A 14,732-nucleotide genomic window follows, 5' to 3' on the forward strand; every position below is an offset into this window, starting at 1 on the left:
CAATCACCTGGCACTGAGAGCAAAACATATTGTTTAAGCAGGATACACCCAAGCTCACACTTGGCCAACCTTTTTAGCTGCTAGGCTGGATACCTATAGTGCCAGGTTGGCAACCGTTAGAATTCAAAGCGAGGATGATTCTTTGATCCCGTTGATAATATCAACGGTCAAGATTTTCCCGTCCTGTCTAAGCTATTTATATTCAACTTGTTCCATAAGAATATGATCTCTTCACTGCGACCACTACTTGTGTCTCTCTCTCAATAGCGAACGCGAAAAGCAAAAAAGCCCAAAGAGAGAAAACAACAAAAGCACCGCAACTCCGCTGTGGTTGTGGTGGTTTTGTTTTTCTATAAAGAATCCCGCAAGGACCCAATAACATTTCTGCGAGTGGGAAGCTTCTCGCGGTTAGATCTCACTTGCATTTGCCCTGGGTTAGTCTCTTTCGTGCTCTTTTGTTTCATTTCTATGTGTTTCTCTGGTTTTGTGTTTGTTTTAAGGATCTGGGTTTTTTTTTTTGTGGTTTTTCTAGTTGCATTGTGGGGCTTTCTTTTTTTCCTTTTTTTTTTTTTCTTTTTTATGCTCGGACTTTGGCAAAAGCCTGGTGATTTGTTATGAATCTCATAAAATTGAATAAATGATGAATTTGGAGAAACTAAATTGTTGATTTGTGGTTTGGAGCTGATTTTGTGCGCAGCATTGTGTTTTTTTGCTTGTTCTTGCTAATTTTTTCTGTTTGTTTGCTCAGAAAATTCGGGAAAAGGGAGTGGGAATATAATTTTTAGATTTGTCCCCAATGTTGTTATGGGTTCCATAAAAACTAGAATTTTGCTCAAGCAATTGAATTTTCTGCAAAATGTACAAGCATCGAGGGACTTAGTTTTTTATTTTTTATTTTTTTATGGGCCCCACACGTGTAAACTATATTTTTTTTCTTTTTGAAAATTCAAATTTCATAAGTTCGAGGAACTCAAAATCTTGAATGCAAGTTTCGTTGTTTTGGTAGAAATCTTGAGTTTTCTTATATATTATTTTGGTAGAAATCTTGATCTTGTTGGCTGGAATTAATTGTCATGTGGGACCTGTGACTTTTAATTATGATTTCCCCTCCTGGTAGGATTAAATGATGAAAATTTCAAGTCCATACGTAGTTTTTGATAGTGATTGGAAACTTAGTCATTAAGCATTGGTACATTATGGTCCATATAATTGTTAAAAGATCAATTGCCTCTGCAAGACAAAAAAAAAAAAAAAAAACTTTCACGAAACAAATTGTTATAGTGAATGTCTGGTCAAAATTGGTAAGCATATGGTGGCAACCTCTAAAAAAATATAAATTTAATTCATTGAAGGCCTTTTTTTATGAATTATAATACAGGAACACCAAACTTGGTTGGCTCATTTTTTGCTCATTTTTGCCATTTTTTTTGTCCTTTCATATAGAACAGAGAGAAATGCTATTTTTGCTTCATTGTTCCTTCATCCTAGTAAACTTTGGTATGTTTTCTCTTAAATACAAAGATGGAGGAAATCATACATGGGTTCCCATTCATATAAATTGCTCACAACAAAATGTTCTTGTTTTTCAGGAATTTTACTCGTAATTCAAATTATAATCATGCAATCCAATATTTGAAGCTTTCTTTCTCTTTATTGATTAATTAATATACTTGTAAACAATGCAGTGTTGTTCCCTGCTCTTTCTTGTCAAATTTTAGTAATTACATCGGTTCCCATCAGCAAATTTGAGACATAATTTCACCAACATTTACAGAGGCATGAAAAGGGGGTCCGGAAAAGACAGTTACTAAGAAGTTTAAAAGTGAAACTGCATAAACTTTTTAAGTGCTAAAGACTGAACAAATGTTTCTGTTTTGTGTTTTCTAAACTGTTATCAATTTGATTGTTTGTTCTGTTCCATTTCTTTTGGCTACATGTACCTCCAGTTACATGATAAAGTGCCGGGATGGTTGCACAGGGCTTCACTGTTGATCTCAATAAGCCTCTTGTCTTCCAGGTAAAGTTACACAGCCTCTTTTATATATATATATATATATATATATATATATATATTTGATTTCATTGTATTATCATTTATAAACCCAAATTATAGAATTGAAATTCACAGGTATGAGCATTTGAGTTATTTTTGTTTTTATTTATTTATTTTTCTTAAGCTCTTTTTATATTATTAAGATTAAAAAAGGGATCATTTAACTAGGATGCACCATTAAAGTGTAACCTGTTTTTTTCTTTTTGGATATTTACTATTAACATTGTAATGGGATATAATTCTTCTAATCTTGCATTTCTGCATTTGACTATTTGTCAATGACTTTTAAATTTGGGTGATTATTCATATTTCATATTGTTATTATGATTTGTATTGCTGATTTTGATTTCTTGAGGTTCTGTCACAGGTTGGTCATCTGGGAGAAGCTTATGAGGAATGGGTTCACCAGCCCATTGTAAGCAAGGAGGGCCCTCGATTTTTTGAGAGTGAGTTTTGGGAGGTATGACCCTTTTGTTCATACATTTTCTATCCAGCTTTATAAGTCATGGATCACCTGCAAATGCATACCTGTAGAAAATTCTCTTATTTAGGCACGTTAACCAAGTCCATGGTGAATATATGGTTGAGTTGGTTGAATTGTTGATATTTTGACTCTTTTGCTTGGAACAGTTCCTGACTCGTACAGTCTGGTGGGCAATTCCAGTTATTTGGCTGCCAGTTGTATGCTGGTGCATCTCAATGTCTGTACAAATGGGCCACACACCTTCTGAGATAGCCTTAATGGTGGGTTTTGGCATTTTTATCTGGACATTGTTGGAATACAGTTTACACCGCTTCCTTTTCCACATCAAAACAAAGAGTTATTGGTTAGTTCTCTCTCTCTCTCTCTCTCTCACACACACACACACACACACTCATGCATGTCTGTACTCTGTATGTCTACGCATGTTCTGGCAGACGCCAGCTCTCCTTCGCACAAATTTTATTGGACTGCTTTATTATCTATTATAGGAACATGTTATGATATTAGTGTACTTGCTTTAGGTGGAACACCATACACTATCTTCTTCATGGCTGCCATCATAAGCACCCTATGGATGGTTTGCGGCTTGTTTTTCCTCCAGCTGCTACAGCTGTTCTGTGTGTGCCAGTATGTATACCTATTCCTTCCCTTCCTACGATTATAGTTGATGAAAGCTTTAATTTTCCTTTGTGAGTCATTCTTGCCTAGACCCAGATCATGTAGACCAATACACAGATGGATTTTTCATACAAAATCGGTGGATCACACATGTAATATGTCTCTTGATATGCATTTCGGTCTATGTGGACTGGACCTAGGCAAGAATTTTCTTTTGTGGAAGCATAGTATTTTGCTTTCTTTTATTGAACATCATAGAAGCATTAGTATCCACCTTGATCTTTTTTTTAAGTATGATTTTGTTTAGATAATCTAGCTGTTTAAACAATTGCAATGTGCTTGTGAAACTCCTGGCAAATATTTTTATTGTAATGACAGGTGGATACTGGCTAAGGGTCAAAATCCTGTTAGTTCAGCATAATGAAATTGCCAAAATTGTCTAGTGGAACAATAAAGAAGTGAATAGGTTCAAATGAACGATGACCCTTGTGCAGTTATATATTTACTTCTCATATACAAAGGTTTGCATATGATAAAAAGAATGGACTGAGGTGAAGTTTGCTAATAGCTATTAAGAAATTCTTGGGTGGGTATTGATGCGGACAAATGATTTTGATATGTTAGAATTTAAGTAATTCATTTTTAAGCTGAATTATAGACCAGTCATTTGTAAAGTCCAAGATTATGTGGACATACATACTGTTGGACAAGTACCTGTTTGTGTAGGCATAAGCTAACAACCTTAGTAATTTTTTCTCCAACTGAATTCCTTTTTTTTTTTTTTTAATTGCATTGAAAGGATACATTTGACTTGCTTGTAAATGTCAATATGCATGTTTGAAGTCTAGAAGTTGATATTGGCAACAGCTGGTTTTACTACCTTGTTGAGTTGTATAATTATCATGCGTTGTGGAGTGCTTACATACTTTGTGTTCTTGCCAGTTCTGGAACTTGGTTCAACTTATATCCACTCCCTCAATTGCTCCTGCTCTGTTTGGAGGTGGTTTATTGGGTTATGTTATGTATGATTGCACTCATTACTACTTGCATCATGGTCAGCCTTCAAGTGGAGTACCAAAAGATCTCAAGGTAAGAGGACGCCTTAAATCAGATAATTTCATAAGGATTTTTTTTGTGGTTTTTTTTGGGGGGCTGTCTATTTTTAGTTGGAATGAGATCAACATTAAATGTACTCCAACGAAATGCTTTTTGTCAACTTTTCTTATTTATTTTTACTAAAGGATAGATCTCATTACTTGATTGAAGAAATCTTGGTTGTGCTTAATAAGGATGTTCTGCCTGCTTGTATTTTGCAGAAATACCACTTGAATCATCACTTCAGGATCCAGAATATGGGATTTGGAATTACTTCGTCGCTATGGGACAAGGTGTTTGGAACACTTCCTCCAGTGAAAGTGGTTGAAAAGAGTAGATAATTTAATTTGGAGGTGCAGCATTACTAGTGAGGGTCAGGGTCGGTGGATTTGAAGCATCATCATTACTTGATTCCCAAACATTATTTCTTCTTCAATCAATTGATTTATAGTAATGTTAATCAAAATGGAGACCAGGGTTTTACCATGTTTGTGGATATTATGAATTTGGTGGTGTCATTTTCCTATGAGAAATCCTGTGTAAATTAGTTTGCCAGTTATTGGTGAAGAGAAAAAGTTCCATTCGTCAATATTTGCCTTGTGCTTTCATTCTATTTCTTTCCATGGTTACCAGCAGGATGTCCCTTGTAGGAGTTGTGTTAAAGTGTGCAATTTGTATTGTAGGAAGAAGGAAACATGGCTAAGGGCAATATCATCCGACTGGCAAATGGAAAGTTTTCACTCTTTTAATTTCCTCTATCTGTCAATATATGCTAAATGCAAGAAGCATTGATATGCCATAACTCAAAATCATCAACATGCATACCCCGCTCATAAAATTTTACATACGTACAACCCGACTTAAAAATCCTTACAATTAAAATATATAATTTTTAGAGAAGAATTTCACTATTGTTTGTACAGTGGAATTGGAGGGTGTTTCTGTGGTTGTAAAAGATGAGGGGTTGTTTGTCTATGAACAAAAAAAGGTTCGCTTTTCTTTTCTTGTGGCGGTGTCGTCCCCCCCCCTTTTTTTTTTCTTCCTTGCAAAAGCACAATTGTCTTCTTATCTACCTTTTAACGCGCCCAGAGTGCAATGCGACATCGTTTTTTTCCTTTGAATCGCCGTTTTCAGCTATCTTCATAGTTTTGATGTGGAAATTGGCACTACTATAATAGTGCCTATACTTTCTTCCTCTCTCTTTCTACACACGCTTTCTTCCGCTAGTCTTCCTTCCTCTTCCTACAGGCCTCCTCTTCCTTTCCACTGCTATACCCTTCTGTTCCACTTCCTGTTGCAGATGCTTGCTTTGCTTTTCTTGTTGGATAAATTGCATAGATATTATAAACTTAAATTTATAATATAAAAACCCTTAAATCTTTATTACTTAAAAAACATAAATTTTAAGTCACAAATTATTTAATTAGATACCTAAGTTGATATTCTATCTTTATAATTTACTCTTTCTTTTTTTGACTATTGATTTCAAAAGGCAGATATGCCTCCAGAGCTCGAACGGTGAGATGCTCCTTCCTTTTTTTTTTTCATTTTTTTTATTTTATTTTTGTTTAATTGTTATGTGCCCTTTTCTTGCATTTCCCCTCTCTTTGTTACTGAAGATTGTCTGTTATTTTACATTTTTACAGGTGGGTCTGAAACGGATTGACGCTGCAGTTGACTCCCTTCGCTTAATGGTAGTGTGTCACTGGCAGGTGGGCTCGAAGTTGGGGTCCGCCCAGCCGCCGAAGTGTTCCGCACTGGCGTTTGAGGCTATTAAGCCAATAAAACTGAGCAAGCTCGAGTATGAAGGATATAGCAGTGCTTATAGTCTTGCACCATAGGCGGTTGCTGGGCCTAGCGGACGGTCTTACAAGATTCGTTGAGATATTCTGTGCAAGTGAATGAAGAATTCTGCAGGGCATGTGAGGCAACTGGTGGCACTTGTGGGTATGGAGTGATGGATTAGGCAGTTGTGTATGTGTGGGAATTTCAATTCTACATCAAATTGTGATTTAGGTGAGATTACAAATTCTGTTTTCCTTTTTATCAAAAAAAAAAAAAAAATATATATATATATATATATATATATAAACTCCTGCATAATTCGTCATCTGGTAATTATGTAATGTGCTTATTATCGTGCTTCTATTGTATGTGTCTTTTACTCTCTGTTTGGTTGCTGAGAAAACATGAGAAATACAGTAGTTTCATCTCCTTTAATCAAACTGTTGGGGGCCTTTCATCATCTGAGAAAATGTATGTTTTAATCAAATGTAAAAACGTCTGTTTGTCTAGAAAAGGGAATGAAACTTTTTTTTTTTTTCTGGTTGCTTCTTCTTTTTCCTATTTCCTTAATACTGGAGATTTTAGCTTTTCTGATATATATATATATATATATATAATGCTTTAGCTGAAGGGTATTTTTTGTTTGTGAATTTACAATCAAATTGAGCGTAAAAGTGCCACTTTATGTTTCTCCTGGCTTTCTCTTCTGTTCCTCTTGCTAATTCAATCCAATTTATAATTGCAACTTCTTATGCTTTTGAGTATTTTTCTAGCCACTTCATTGAGGATATTTGGCTTTTTTGTTCTTTTTTGGTTTATTTATGCATATAGCGTTTTCCACCAGTTTATTGATCAAATGCAGGTGCATTTTCCTTTGGGTTTTCTTTTCCTTGGGGCAAAGCACAGGTCTTCCCTTTGGTTTCCATAAAACAGAGCTGTGGTTCCTGGAGGCTTCCTAGGTAAGGTGCCTAAGTTCTGGCTGCAACTAATATAAGCTCAATCTTGTATAAGAAGTTTAGTAGCTCTTAGATCATATATTTACACCGAGATTCGTGCACTAATTATTTCACTGATGTGCATATGCATGCTTTAATTGATTATGCATGGATCTCAAAATAAATATTTGATCTGAGGTCTGTTAGGCCTGTTCTTAAATAAGATCGAGTTTATATTAGATGCACCTTTTTATTTTTTGGAGTACAATCTGATGGTTGCCTACAGTTTCATTATATTTTTAACTATCTTGGTTCAGAGTTAATTATAGGCCATTTGGTTTAATTCCTGCTTTTGCTTGAGCATAGATCCTTCTGAGTGCTGATTATTCCTTTGAATAATTCAAATGATTGAATTTTATTTATTAATCTATTTTCTAAGAGAGGACAAGCTTAAATATGTTCCCTAATTTATGTAATGACCAAGTTCTGTGCAAGATCTAAAACGTTATACTGTATATTCATAGATTTAGGCAATGGTTTTATTTAATTTACCAGTCAAAGAAAAATGAATCCTGGGAAATTGCAATGCTTTTTTAATTTTCTTCTCCACTATTTCTGTAGCTTTCTTTGATTTGCACGGTAATGGGAGACTTAGCATAAATTTTACCTGACATTTTGCATTTCTTTCTCTTGTCCATATGCAGAGCTGTGAGTGGACGTGGTAAAATTATCCCCTTATTTCTGGAAATTTTGGAAAGATCGTGGCTAAATGACTTTGCTGTTGCAGTAGTTGTTCTCCTTGGTCAGCTTGGGAGGTATGTTTGTCATGATCATTTGTATCGTATGTTTTGATGCTTACCATGGTTTCGACAGACAATTTTGAAAGATGATTGTCTCTGCTTGATCACAATCTCAAAGTATTTAAGATTCCCCCCTCCCAAAAAAAAAGGGAAATTTATGAAACGTGGTGATTTGGATTAAACCACTTCTTATTATTAGTCAAAATTTCCTGATCTAACATATAGAACGCAGATCATAATGGAACCTTCTGTTATCCTAGGCCTTACACTGTTACCATTGAAATTCGTGAACTTATTGGTTTACCTTGTATTGTTTTTGTGTTTGACTTGATTATTTAATCAACTGTGTTATTATATTCAGGCTTGGAGTTGCTGCTTGTGGTTACAAGGATAAGGAAGTTGTGAATTTGAAATGTAAATTATCTGGTTATCTTTTGCTGGATGCTAGCTTCAGAGCATCTTTTCCTATTCAAATTGCTGCCGTTACTTCTTTACTAGGACTTATGTCTCTCAACTTCGAAGATGTTATCCAGAGTGATTTGAAGATTCCAGAAGTTGCAAGTTGATCTGTTTTTACTGATCTTACAAGAAATTGGTTTTCTTCATTAGGCAAGGAGCAACAGTCCTTGTCGATCTGCCTCTTACAGTCTGCTGCTGTAGTTACAAGGTGAATGTAAAGCTACTCTGACCATGTTTTTCCCGTCTGGGGTGAGGCATTCACAATAGAAAGTATTTATTATACATTTGAACTATCAATGTAGCAAATTTTATGGGGTCTACTATTTAATGAGTTTTCTCCAATGAGAATACAGAGATTAGAATTTAGCTAAATTAAAAGGTTGGAATCATTTAGATTCTTTTTTTTTTTTCTGAAGGATTCAAATGTAAGTTTTAGCAAACATTGAATTTTTGTGATTTATCCTTGAAAAACAAAATACCATCTCAACTCAATGTCCATCTGCCCTTCATACTGTTTTGTTTTTTTGCTTGTTAACTGTGTTCTTCATGTTGAATTCAGTTTAGAAGAAAAACCTGGAGAGGGAAAAGAAAACTTTCCTCCAGCATATGAGTTTGATTTTCCATTTCCCTTATTCATGAAGGGAAGGAATACTCTGTTCATTTCTGAAGAAATTGTGAGGATCAATTTTGCTTTTCACTTGGACCAACCTCTTGAAATTGCCCTTAAAGTACTTCACACCCCAAACACTAGCCTCCAAGTAGCTTGTGTTGATATCCTTGTTACTCCCCAAGTCAAGGTCCCTATAGTTAAGATAGGCAGATCTTGGAGACTTGGAAGCATATGGCGTCATATACCTGTGAAGCATCCTGATCCAGCGTACATGCTTGTTTGATTCCCCAACTCCATTCACTTCCCACTTCACCAGGTATTGTATGTTGTACAAGTTGCCTTTCCTGTGGGGAAATGGAATTTCTGATTCTAATATATCATTCATTCTTCCACCATAAGGATCCATTATCATGAACACTAGCTCTTCCTCCAAGAATCTCTTCCATATACCTCTGAATACACCTTCGGGTATAGGTTCTGTTACATAGTCAGATTTTGCCTTGAAGTTGGCTTTGTATAGTTGAGTCTTGTCAAGTAAGACCTCCAGGGGGCTTCCTCTGGGGAATCCTGCGAAGTATAGGGTAGATTCAATCCAAGCCATTTGTGTGCAATCACCGGCTTTCAATCCCAATTCAGGGAAACTCTTTTTCATCAATGGTATTAGTCTGTCAATTCCTCCAAGAAACAGTGAATTAAAGGAAGCTTGGACTGTCTTTAGATTTGTACCTGCATCACCACCAACATTTTGAATGATGATTCTGATAAAGAGATCTTCATGTAGCTTGTCTGCAATGTATTGCCACCTATGGACAAGCTTCGTAGCACCTTGTTCTATAGTTTTCGAAACAGTGAAAACAGTCACCGTTGGTGGAACTTTAACCAGCTTGATCTTCCAGGAAAGAATGACTCCAAAACTTGCTCCACCACCTCCTCTAATAGCCCAAAACAACTCTTCTCCCATTGCTTCTCTATCAAGAATTCTTCCATTAACATCGATCAAGAAAGCATCGATGACATTATCGGCTGCAAGTCCATATTTCCTCAGCAAGGTACCAAACCCCCCTCCACTGAAATGCCCGCCTACTCCAACAGTAGGGCATAACCCTGCTGGGAATGCATGAACTCTACTTTCCTTGCCAATAGCATAGTAAAGCTCACCGAGTGTAGCACCAGACTGAAGCCATGCTGTTTCATCTGCAATATCAACTTCTATCGATCGAAAATTCATGAGATCAATAATGATGAATGGGGTCTGACTTAGATAAGATAAGCCTTCATAGTCATGGCCACCGCTTCTGACTCTAACTTGTAAGCCTTGATTCTTGCTGCAAAGAACAGCTGCTTGGATTTCTGATTCATGGAATGGTGTGATAATGAGAAGAGGATTATTTGAAGTTGTGGAGTTTACCCATCTCAAATTTTGTTGAGATGATTGCAAAAGATGTGAATATAGAGAGGATCGAGGAGTGAAGATGATTTCAAAAGATCTGGTGTAGGCATTGAATTGGGTTGACATGCACTTGATAAAGTTTTCATGGATTGGACTAGAATCTGCGCATGAAATAATTAAAAGCAGAGATAGAAATGCTTTGAAAACGCTATTCATTTCGATCTTTTTATGCCTCACTTTGGATTATGCTTAGAAAAGAAGTTTGATATGTATATATTTGAGTTGTTTTTGTCTTTGATTAGAAGGAATTTTTCAAGAAGAGATCTTGTAAAGCCTTTGATTAGAAGGAATTTTTCAAGAAGAGATCTTGTAAAGCCGGCTTCTTGCTAAATAGTAGTTTTTATGGAAACAAGAAGGCGAAGATTTCAACAAATAAAGAGGAAAATGATATCTTATCAGTTCAAGTGCGTGTTGTTTTTTATTTCGTTTGGCAATCAGGTTTGAAAGTTGTCATTTTCTCTTCTTTTTTTTTGTCAAATAGATATTTCATTGAAAACCTTAGGGAGGCATATCCGAAAATACAAACAAGAATCGAGCCAAGTGATTACATAAAAAGGACTCAGCATTGAGTGCTTTGGCAGCTAGGCTGTGAGCAGCCAAATTTCATTCACGTTTAATGAACTGAAATAGAAAGTCTTCAGCTCCTGAGGATAAACTAAGAACATCTGCTTTGATGCCTTGAATCGCCAAAGGAGGTGTAGAGCCATAGACAGCTTGAATTACTGAGATGCAATCACCTTCACCCCATGTCTAAAGCCTCTAGCTTTTGCTAAGCGGACAGCCTCCCTACATGCAAGGTTTTCCAAAAGAATTGGATCAGTGATGCCCTTTACCCGACGAGAATGAGTGTGGCCATTAAGATCCATGGCTATGATCTTTTTAATCCTGCATCAAAATTGGTTTTGACAACTCCGGGAGATGGAACTGTCCATATACACATAGGAATAGCAGACCTAGAATGGCGTCCTGGTTGGATTTCCTGTGCAAGGAGGAAGTCTTCTCGATGCTTAATTGCTGCTTAGAGGAACTGGTAGAATTTGAAATTAAAAATAAGATTTAAAAAATTGAGTTATTAAATGAAATTATTAATTCAATTTTAATATTCAATCTTCAAATGCTTGACACTCACTTCACTTCTACCAGTGCGTTGAAGCTATCCAGCAAACACTTGCTACTCAATTTTCAGTATCAGTGTTGAAGTTAATTTCCAATTAACAACAATAACAAGTTAATATTAATCTTCCCTCAGCTCACAGCAAATAAATTAAAAAGTCTAATTTAGCATTATCATCAATCTTGTTCCCATAAAAAATTTTGTTCTACGAAAATTTTAATATTTTGTCATATAATTTTGATTACAATACTTTTCTTTAAAATTTTAAAATTTATTTTTATCAATCAAGAGGACAATCTAAAGGAGAAAATCATTAGCTTTTAAGCAAAAAAATAGAGCAAGAGAAAGCAAAGTATCTTGTTCAACAAAAACCTTACAATAGCTAATTTTGAACAACAGTACTTTAGACCACAATAATATAATAATAATAAATTTTCTGTGAAAATTATTATTCCCCTTTCCTTGGGCAATCTGGGGACAAGCGCTGCTCCAACCAAGCTAATCTTAATCTCTAGTCCTTCATTCCTCCTCCTCTTCCTCTTCTTTTTCTCAGGGAAACGGGAAGTGGTGGGATGCTCTGTTCATGCCTGAAAAAGTTATCAGGATCTACTCTGGTCTTCACTTTTACCAGTCTGTTGAAATTGTCCTTGAAGTACTTGTTTCCCCAAGCAGTAGCTGCAATAAAGCTAGTGTTTGTCTTCTTGTTCATGCCCAAATCAAGGTCCCTGTAATTTACATATGCAGTTCTTGGAGACATGGAAACATATGGTGCCATGTAGTTGTAAAGCTTCCTAATCCAATCCATATGCTTCGCAGCACTCTTTTCTCCGTCTTGCCAAGTTGACAAGTACTGGATCTTGAACAGGTTTCCCTTTCTGTGAGGGAAAGGAATTTCAGATTCGGAAATTTTGCTCATCGTTCCACCATATGGATTCCATATCATCAATGGACTTTCTTCTTTTAATAACCTTTTCCAGAGACCCTTGAGAGCTGTCTCAGAAATGGGTTCTTTGACAAAATCTGATTTGGCTTTGAAATAGTTCTTGAATAAAGACTTCCCCTGCAGTAAAACTTCTGGAGGTGTTGTGATTGGGTAGCCAGCAATGTATAGCACTGATTTGATCCAGCTTGTTTCTGTGCAATCTTTTCTTGTCAAACCCAATTCAGGGAAGCTTTTATGCATTACATGGAGGAGTCTGCTGGCATCTCCAAGAAACAGGGCATTGTAGGAAGTTGTTACAGTTCTTGCAGTGCTGTTCCCAGCTGTAGCCGGTTGTATTATGACTCTGATGAAGAGGTCCTCATCGAGCTTATGTGCAACTTGCTGCCACCGGTAGAGCAATTTAGTGGCACCTTCTTCCAAGGTCTTAGTAACTGTAAAAACTGTCACAGTTGCGGGTACAGGAACCAAATTTAGTTTCCAAGAAACAATGATTCCAAAGCTAGCTCCTCCACCTCCTCTAATAGCCCAAAAAAGATCTTCTCCCATAGCTTGTCGGTCAAGAACTCTGCCATTGACATCAATTATACGAGCATCGATGACATTATCAGCACCAAGACCATACTTCCTCATCATGGAACCATAAGCACCGCCTGTAATGTGTCCACCAACGCCTAAACTGGAGCAAAGACCAGCTGGGAATCCGTGAGTTTTGCTTTTTTCAGCAATTCTATAGTAAGCTTCACCAATTGTGGCACCAGCCTGAACCCATGCGCTGTTATCTTCAATATCAACCGTAACAGAACGAAGCTTTGAAAGGTCTACAACAATGAAAGGTGCTTCAATTTCAGAAGCATAAGAGAGACCCTCATAGTCATGGCCTCCACTACGGACTCTGAGGTGGATTCCAAGCTGTTTTGAGCAGATAACAGCAGCCTGGATGTGGGTTTCATGCAAAGGTGTGAATATGAACTCAGGCTTTGGCACAGAAGGCAACAAGTACCTGAGATTTTGAGCAGAAGACTGTAAAAAGGAAGAGAAAGAAGAATTGTCAGGCGTGTAAAAGGCAATGGAGAAAGGAATAACAATTTCAGAATTGACAATGAGACATTGGAGAAAACTATCACGAATTGGAAAGGAAAGTGAACAGGAAGGTGAGAGCACAAGGATAATAAGTACAGAAAGAACGAAAGAAATTGAAGGAACCATCTTGAGTTTGAAGGCTCTTTGTGGCCTTGGCTTGTGTTGAAGATAGTGGAATTACACAGATCTTATAGAGGTTCTAAGATCAGTTAATGACCCTGTAACTGAGTTAATCCTAACGTCAAGTTAAGGCAGCTTAGAAGTTCATTTTTCGTCCAAGTACTGTCTTATTTACAACTTTCAGGTTCTTTAAATTTTTTTTTTTTTAAAAAACTTCTAATATACATGTTTAAAACTTTTCAAATTAAATGTGCTCGAATTAAAGCATTACGAGGATGAGAAACCTTTTGAGAAGCAGTAAGTCACATATAATTTAAAAAAAAAATTAAGTATTTCAATTTCAACGACTCATTTTCTTCAAGAAATTTAATAAAATCGAGAAAAGACTGAAGTACTTATAATTTTTTTTTTATTGAACCCTAACTAAGGTTCAAATATGTAATTTCAATGACTAATTAAAATTCAACATTGGATTTTAATAGAATTAGAGAAAGCAGCAAGAAACAATTTTCTTTCTATACATAATATTAGAATATATAGAGTGCTTTAAAGTTTACAAGAAAAGAAAAATTTATTTAGACATAATTTATCGAGAATCTAATATAAAAATATATAAATTTTATTTATTTTATATATAAATCTTATAATACATATTACGTTGAGTCTACGAACTTAAACAATAATTTTTCTTATAAAAAATTAAGTAAATATAACTTATGTGCATAAATTGACTTATATTTAAGTAAGTATAGAGATTGAAATTGAAAAGGGTGAGTGATATATAAGTAAAAGAATAACTTCCAAGTCAAATAAGGTAGACATAATTTGAAAGATGAGATTCATGTCATGGACTAATAAAAATTGGTCAGACCATGTTTCCTTCTTTGCTTACACGCATTAGCTCAACCAAGACCACACAGCAAGCAAGTTGTTTGCACCAAGTTTGGTTCATTCAAATTCTTACTCATGCCCAACTCCTGTGCTTCACATCCTTTGCCAACTTCACATTGAAATCAAAGTAAAATAAGGAGGCCAATCCTGCGTATATCGTCGATTTCTATCTCAAGAATATGTACACTTTCATAACAATAATTTTTTTTTAATTTATTATATATTTAAAATAAAAATATATAAAATTCATATATTTAATTATTAATTATTATAAAATAAATAAATATATTAAAAG

The 14,732-nt window shown here is 35.6% G+C and overlaps 4 protein-coding genes across 6 annotated transcripts; 2 read left to right on the top strand and 2 right to left on the bottom strand.

Annotated features, from left to right (window-relative positions):
- The first annotated feature begins 221 nt into the window (after positions 1 to 221).
- Positions 222 to 4,839, top strand: LOC110634570 (dihydroceramide fatty acyl 2-hydroxylase FAH1). 2 transcript variants are annotated; one of them, XM_058139072.1, is made up of 8 exons: positions 222 to 407; positions 1,686 to 1,822; positions 1,947 to 2,017; positions 2,421 to 2,513; positions 2,684 to 2,880; positions 3,059 to 3,164; positions 4,098 to 4,244; positions 4,472 to 4,839. In XM_058139072.1, exons 3-8 carry the CDS (start codon positions 1,967 to 1,969, stop codon positions 4,589 to 4,591), a joined length of 714 nt encoding a protein of 237 aa, XP_057995055.1. In that variant the 5' UTR covers positions 222 to 407; positions 1,686 to 1,822; positions 1,947 to 1,966; the 3' UTR covers positions 4,592 to 4,839. The 2 variants fall into 2 exon arrangements, with proteins under 2 accessions (XP_057995055.1, XP_057995054.1); XM_058139071.1 differs by lacking the exon at positions 1,686 to 1,822 and having other exon boundaries at positions 223 to 407.
- A 494-nt stretch (positions 4,840 to 5,333) lies between these two features.
- On the top strand, positions 5,334 to 8,721 carry LOC110634580 (uncharacterized). Of its 2 annotated transcripts, XM_021783632.2 has the most exons (5): positions 5,334 to 5,768; positions 5,897 to 6,266; positions 6,898 to 6,994; positions 7,675 to 7,785; positions 8,132 to 8,721. In XM_021783632.2, exons 2-5 carry the CDS (start codon positions 6,227 to 6,229, stop codon positions 8,334 to 8,336), a joined length of 453 nt encoding a protein of 150 aa, XP_021639324.2. In that variant the 5' UTR covers positions 5,334 to 5,768; positions 5,897 to 6,226; the 3' UTR covers positions 8,337 to 8,721. The 2 variants fall into 2 exon arrangements, with proteins under 2 accessions (XP_021639324.2, XP_057995057.1); XM_058139074.1 differs by lacking the exon at positions 5,334 to 5,768 and having other exon boundaries at positions 5,793 to 6,266.
- A 100-nt stretch (positions 8,722 to 8,821) lies between these two features.
- On the bottom strand, positions 8,822 to 10,453 carry LOC110634579 (berberine bridge enzyme-like 22). Its single transcript, XM_021783631.2, has one exon. It carries the CDS (start codon positions 10,443 to 10,445, stop codon positions 8,859 to 8,861), a length of 1,587 nt encoding a protein of 528 aa, XP_021639323.2. The 5' UTR covers positions 10,446 to 10,453; the 3' UTR covers positions 8,822 to 8,858.
- Positions 10,454 to 11,762: 1,309 nt separating this feature from the next.
- LOC110634568 (berberine bridge enzyme-like 15) lies at positions 11,763 to 13,623 on the bottom strand. Its single transcript, XM_021783617.2, has one exon. The coding sequence runs from the start codon at positions 13,550 to 13,552 to the stop codon at positions 11,915 to 11,917; it is 1,638 nt and encodes a 545-aa protein (XP_021639309.2). The 5' UTR covers positions 13,553 to 13,623; the 3' UTR covers positions 11,763 to 11,914.
- Positions 13,624 to 14,732: the final 1,109 nt, after the last annotated feature.

This window comes from Hevea brasiliensis, chromosome 17 (genome assembly GCF_030052815.1).
Source record: "Hevea brasiliensis isolate MT/VB/25A 57/8 chromosome 17, ASM3005281v1, whole genome shotgun sequence".
Classification (NCBI taxonomy): Eukaryota; Viridiplantae; Streptophyta; class Magnoliopsida; order Malpighiales; family Euphorbiaceae; genus Hevea; species Hevea brasiliensis.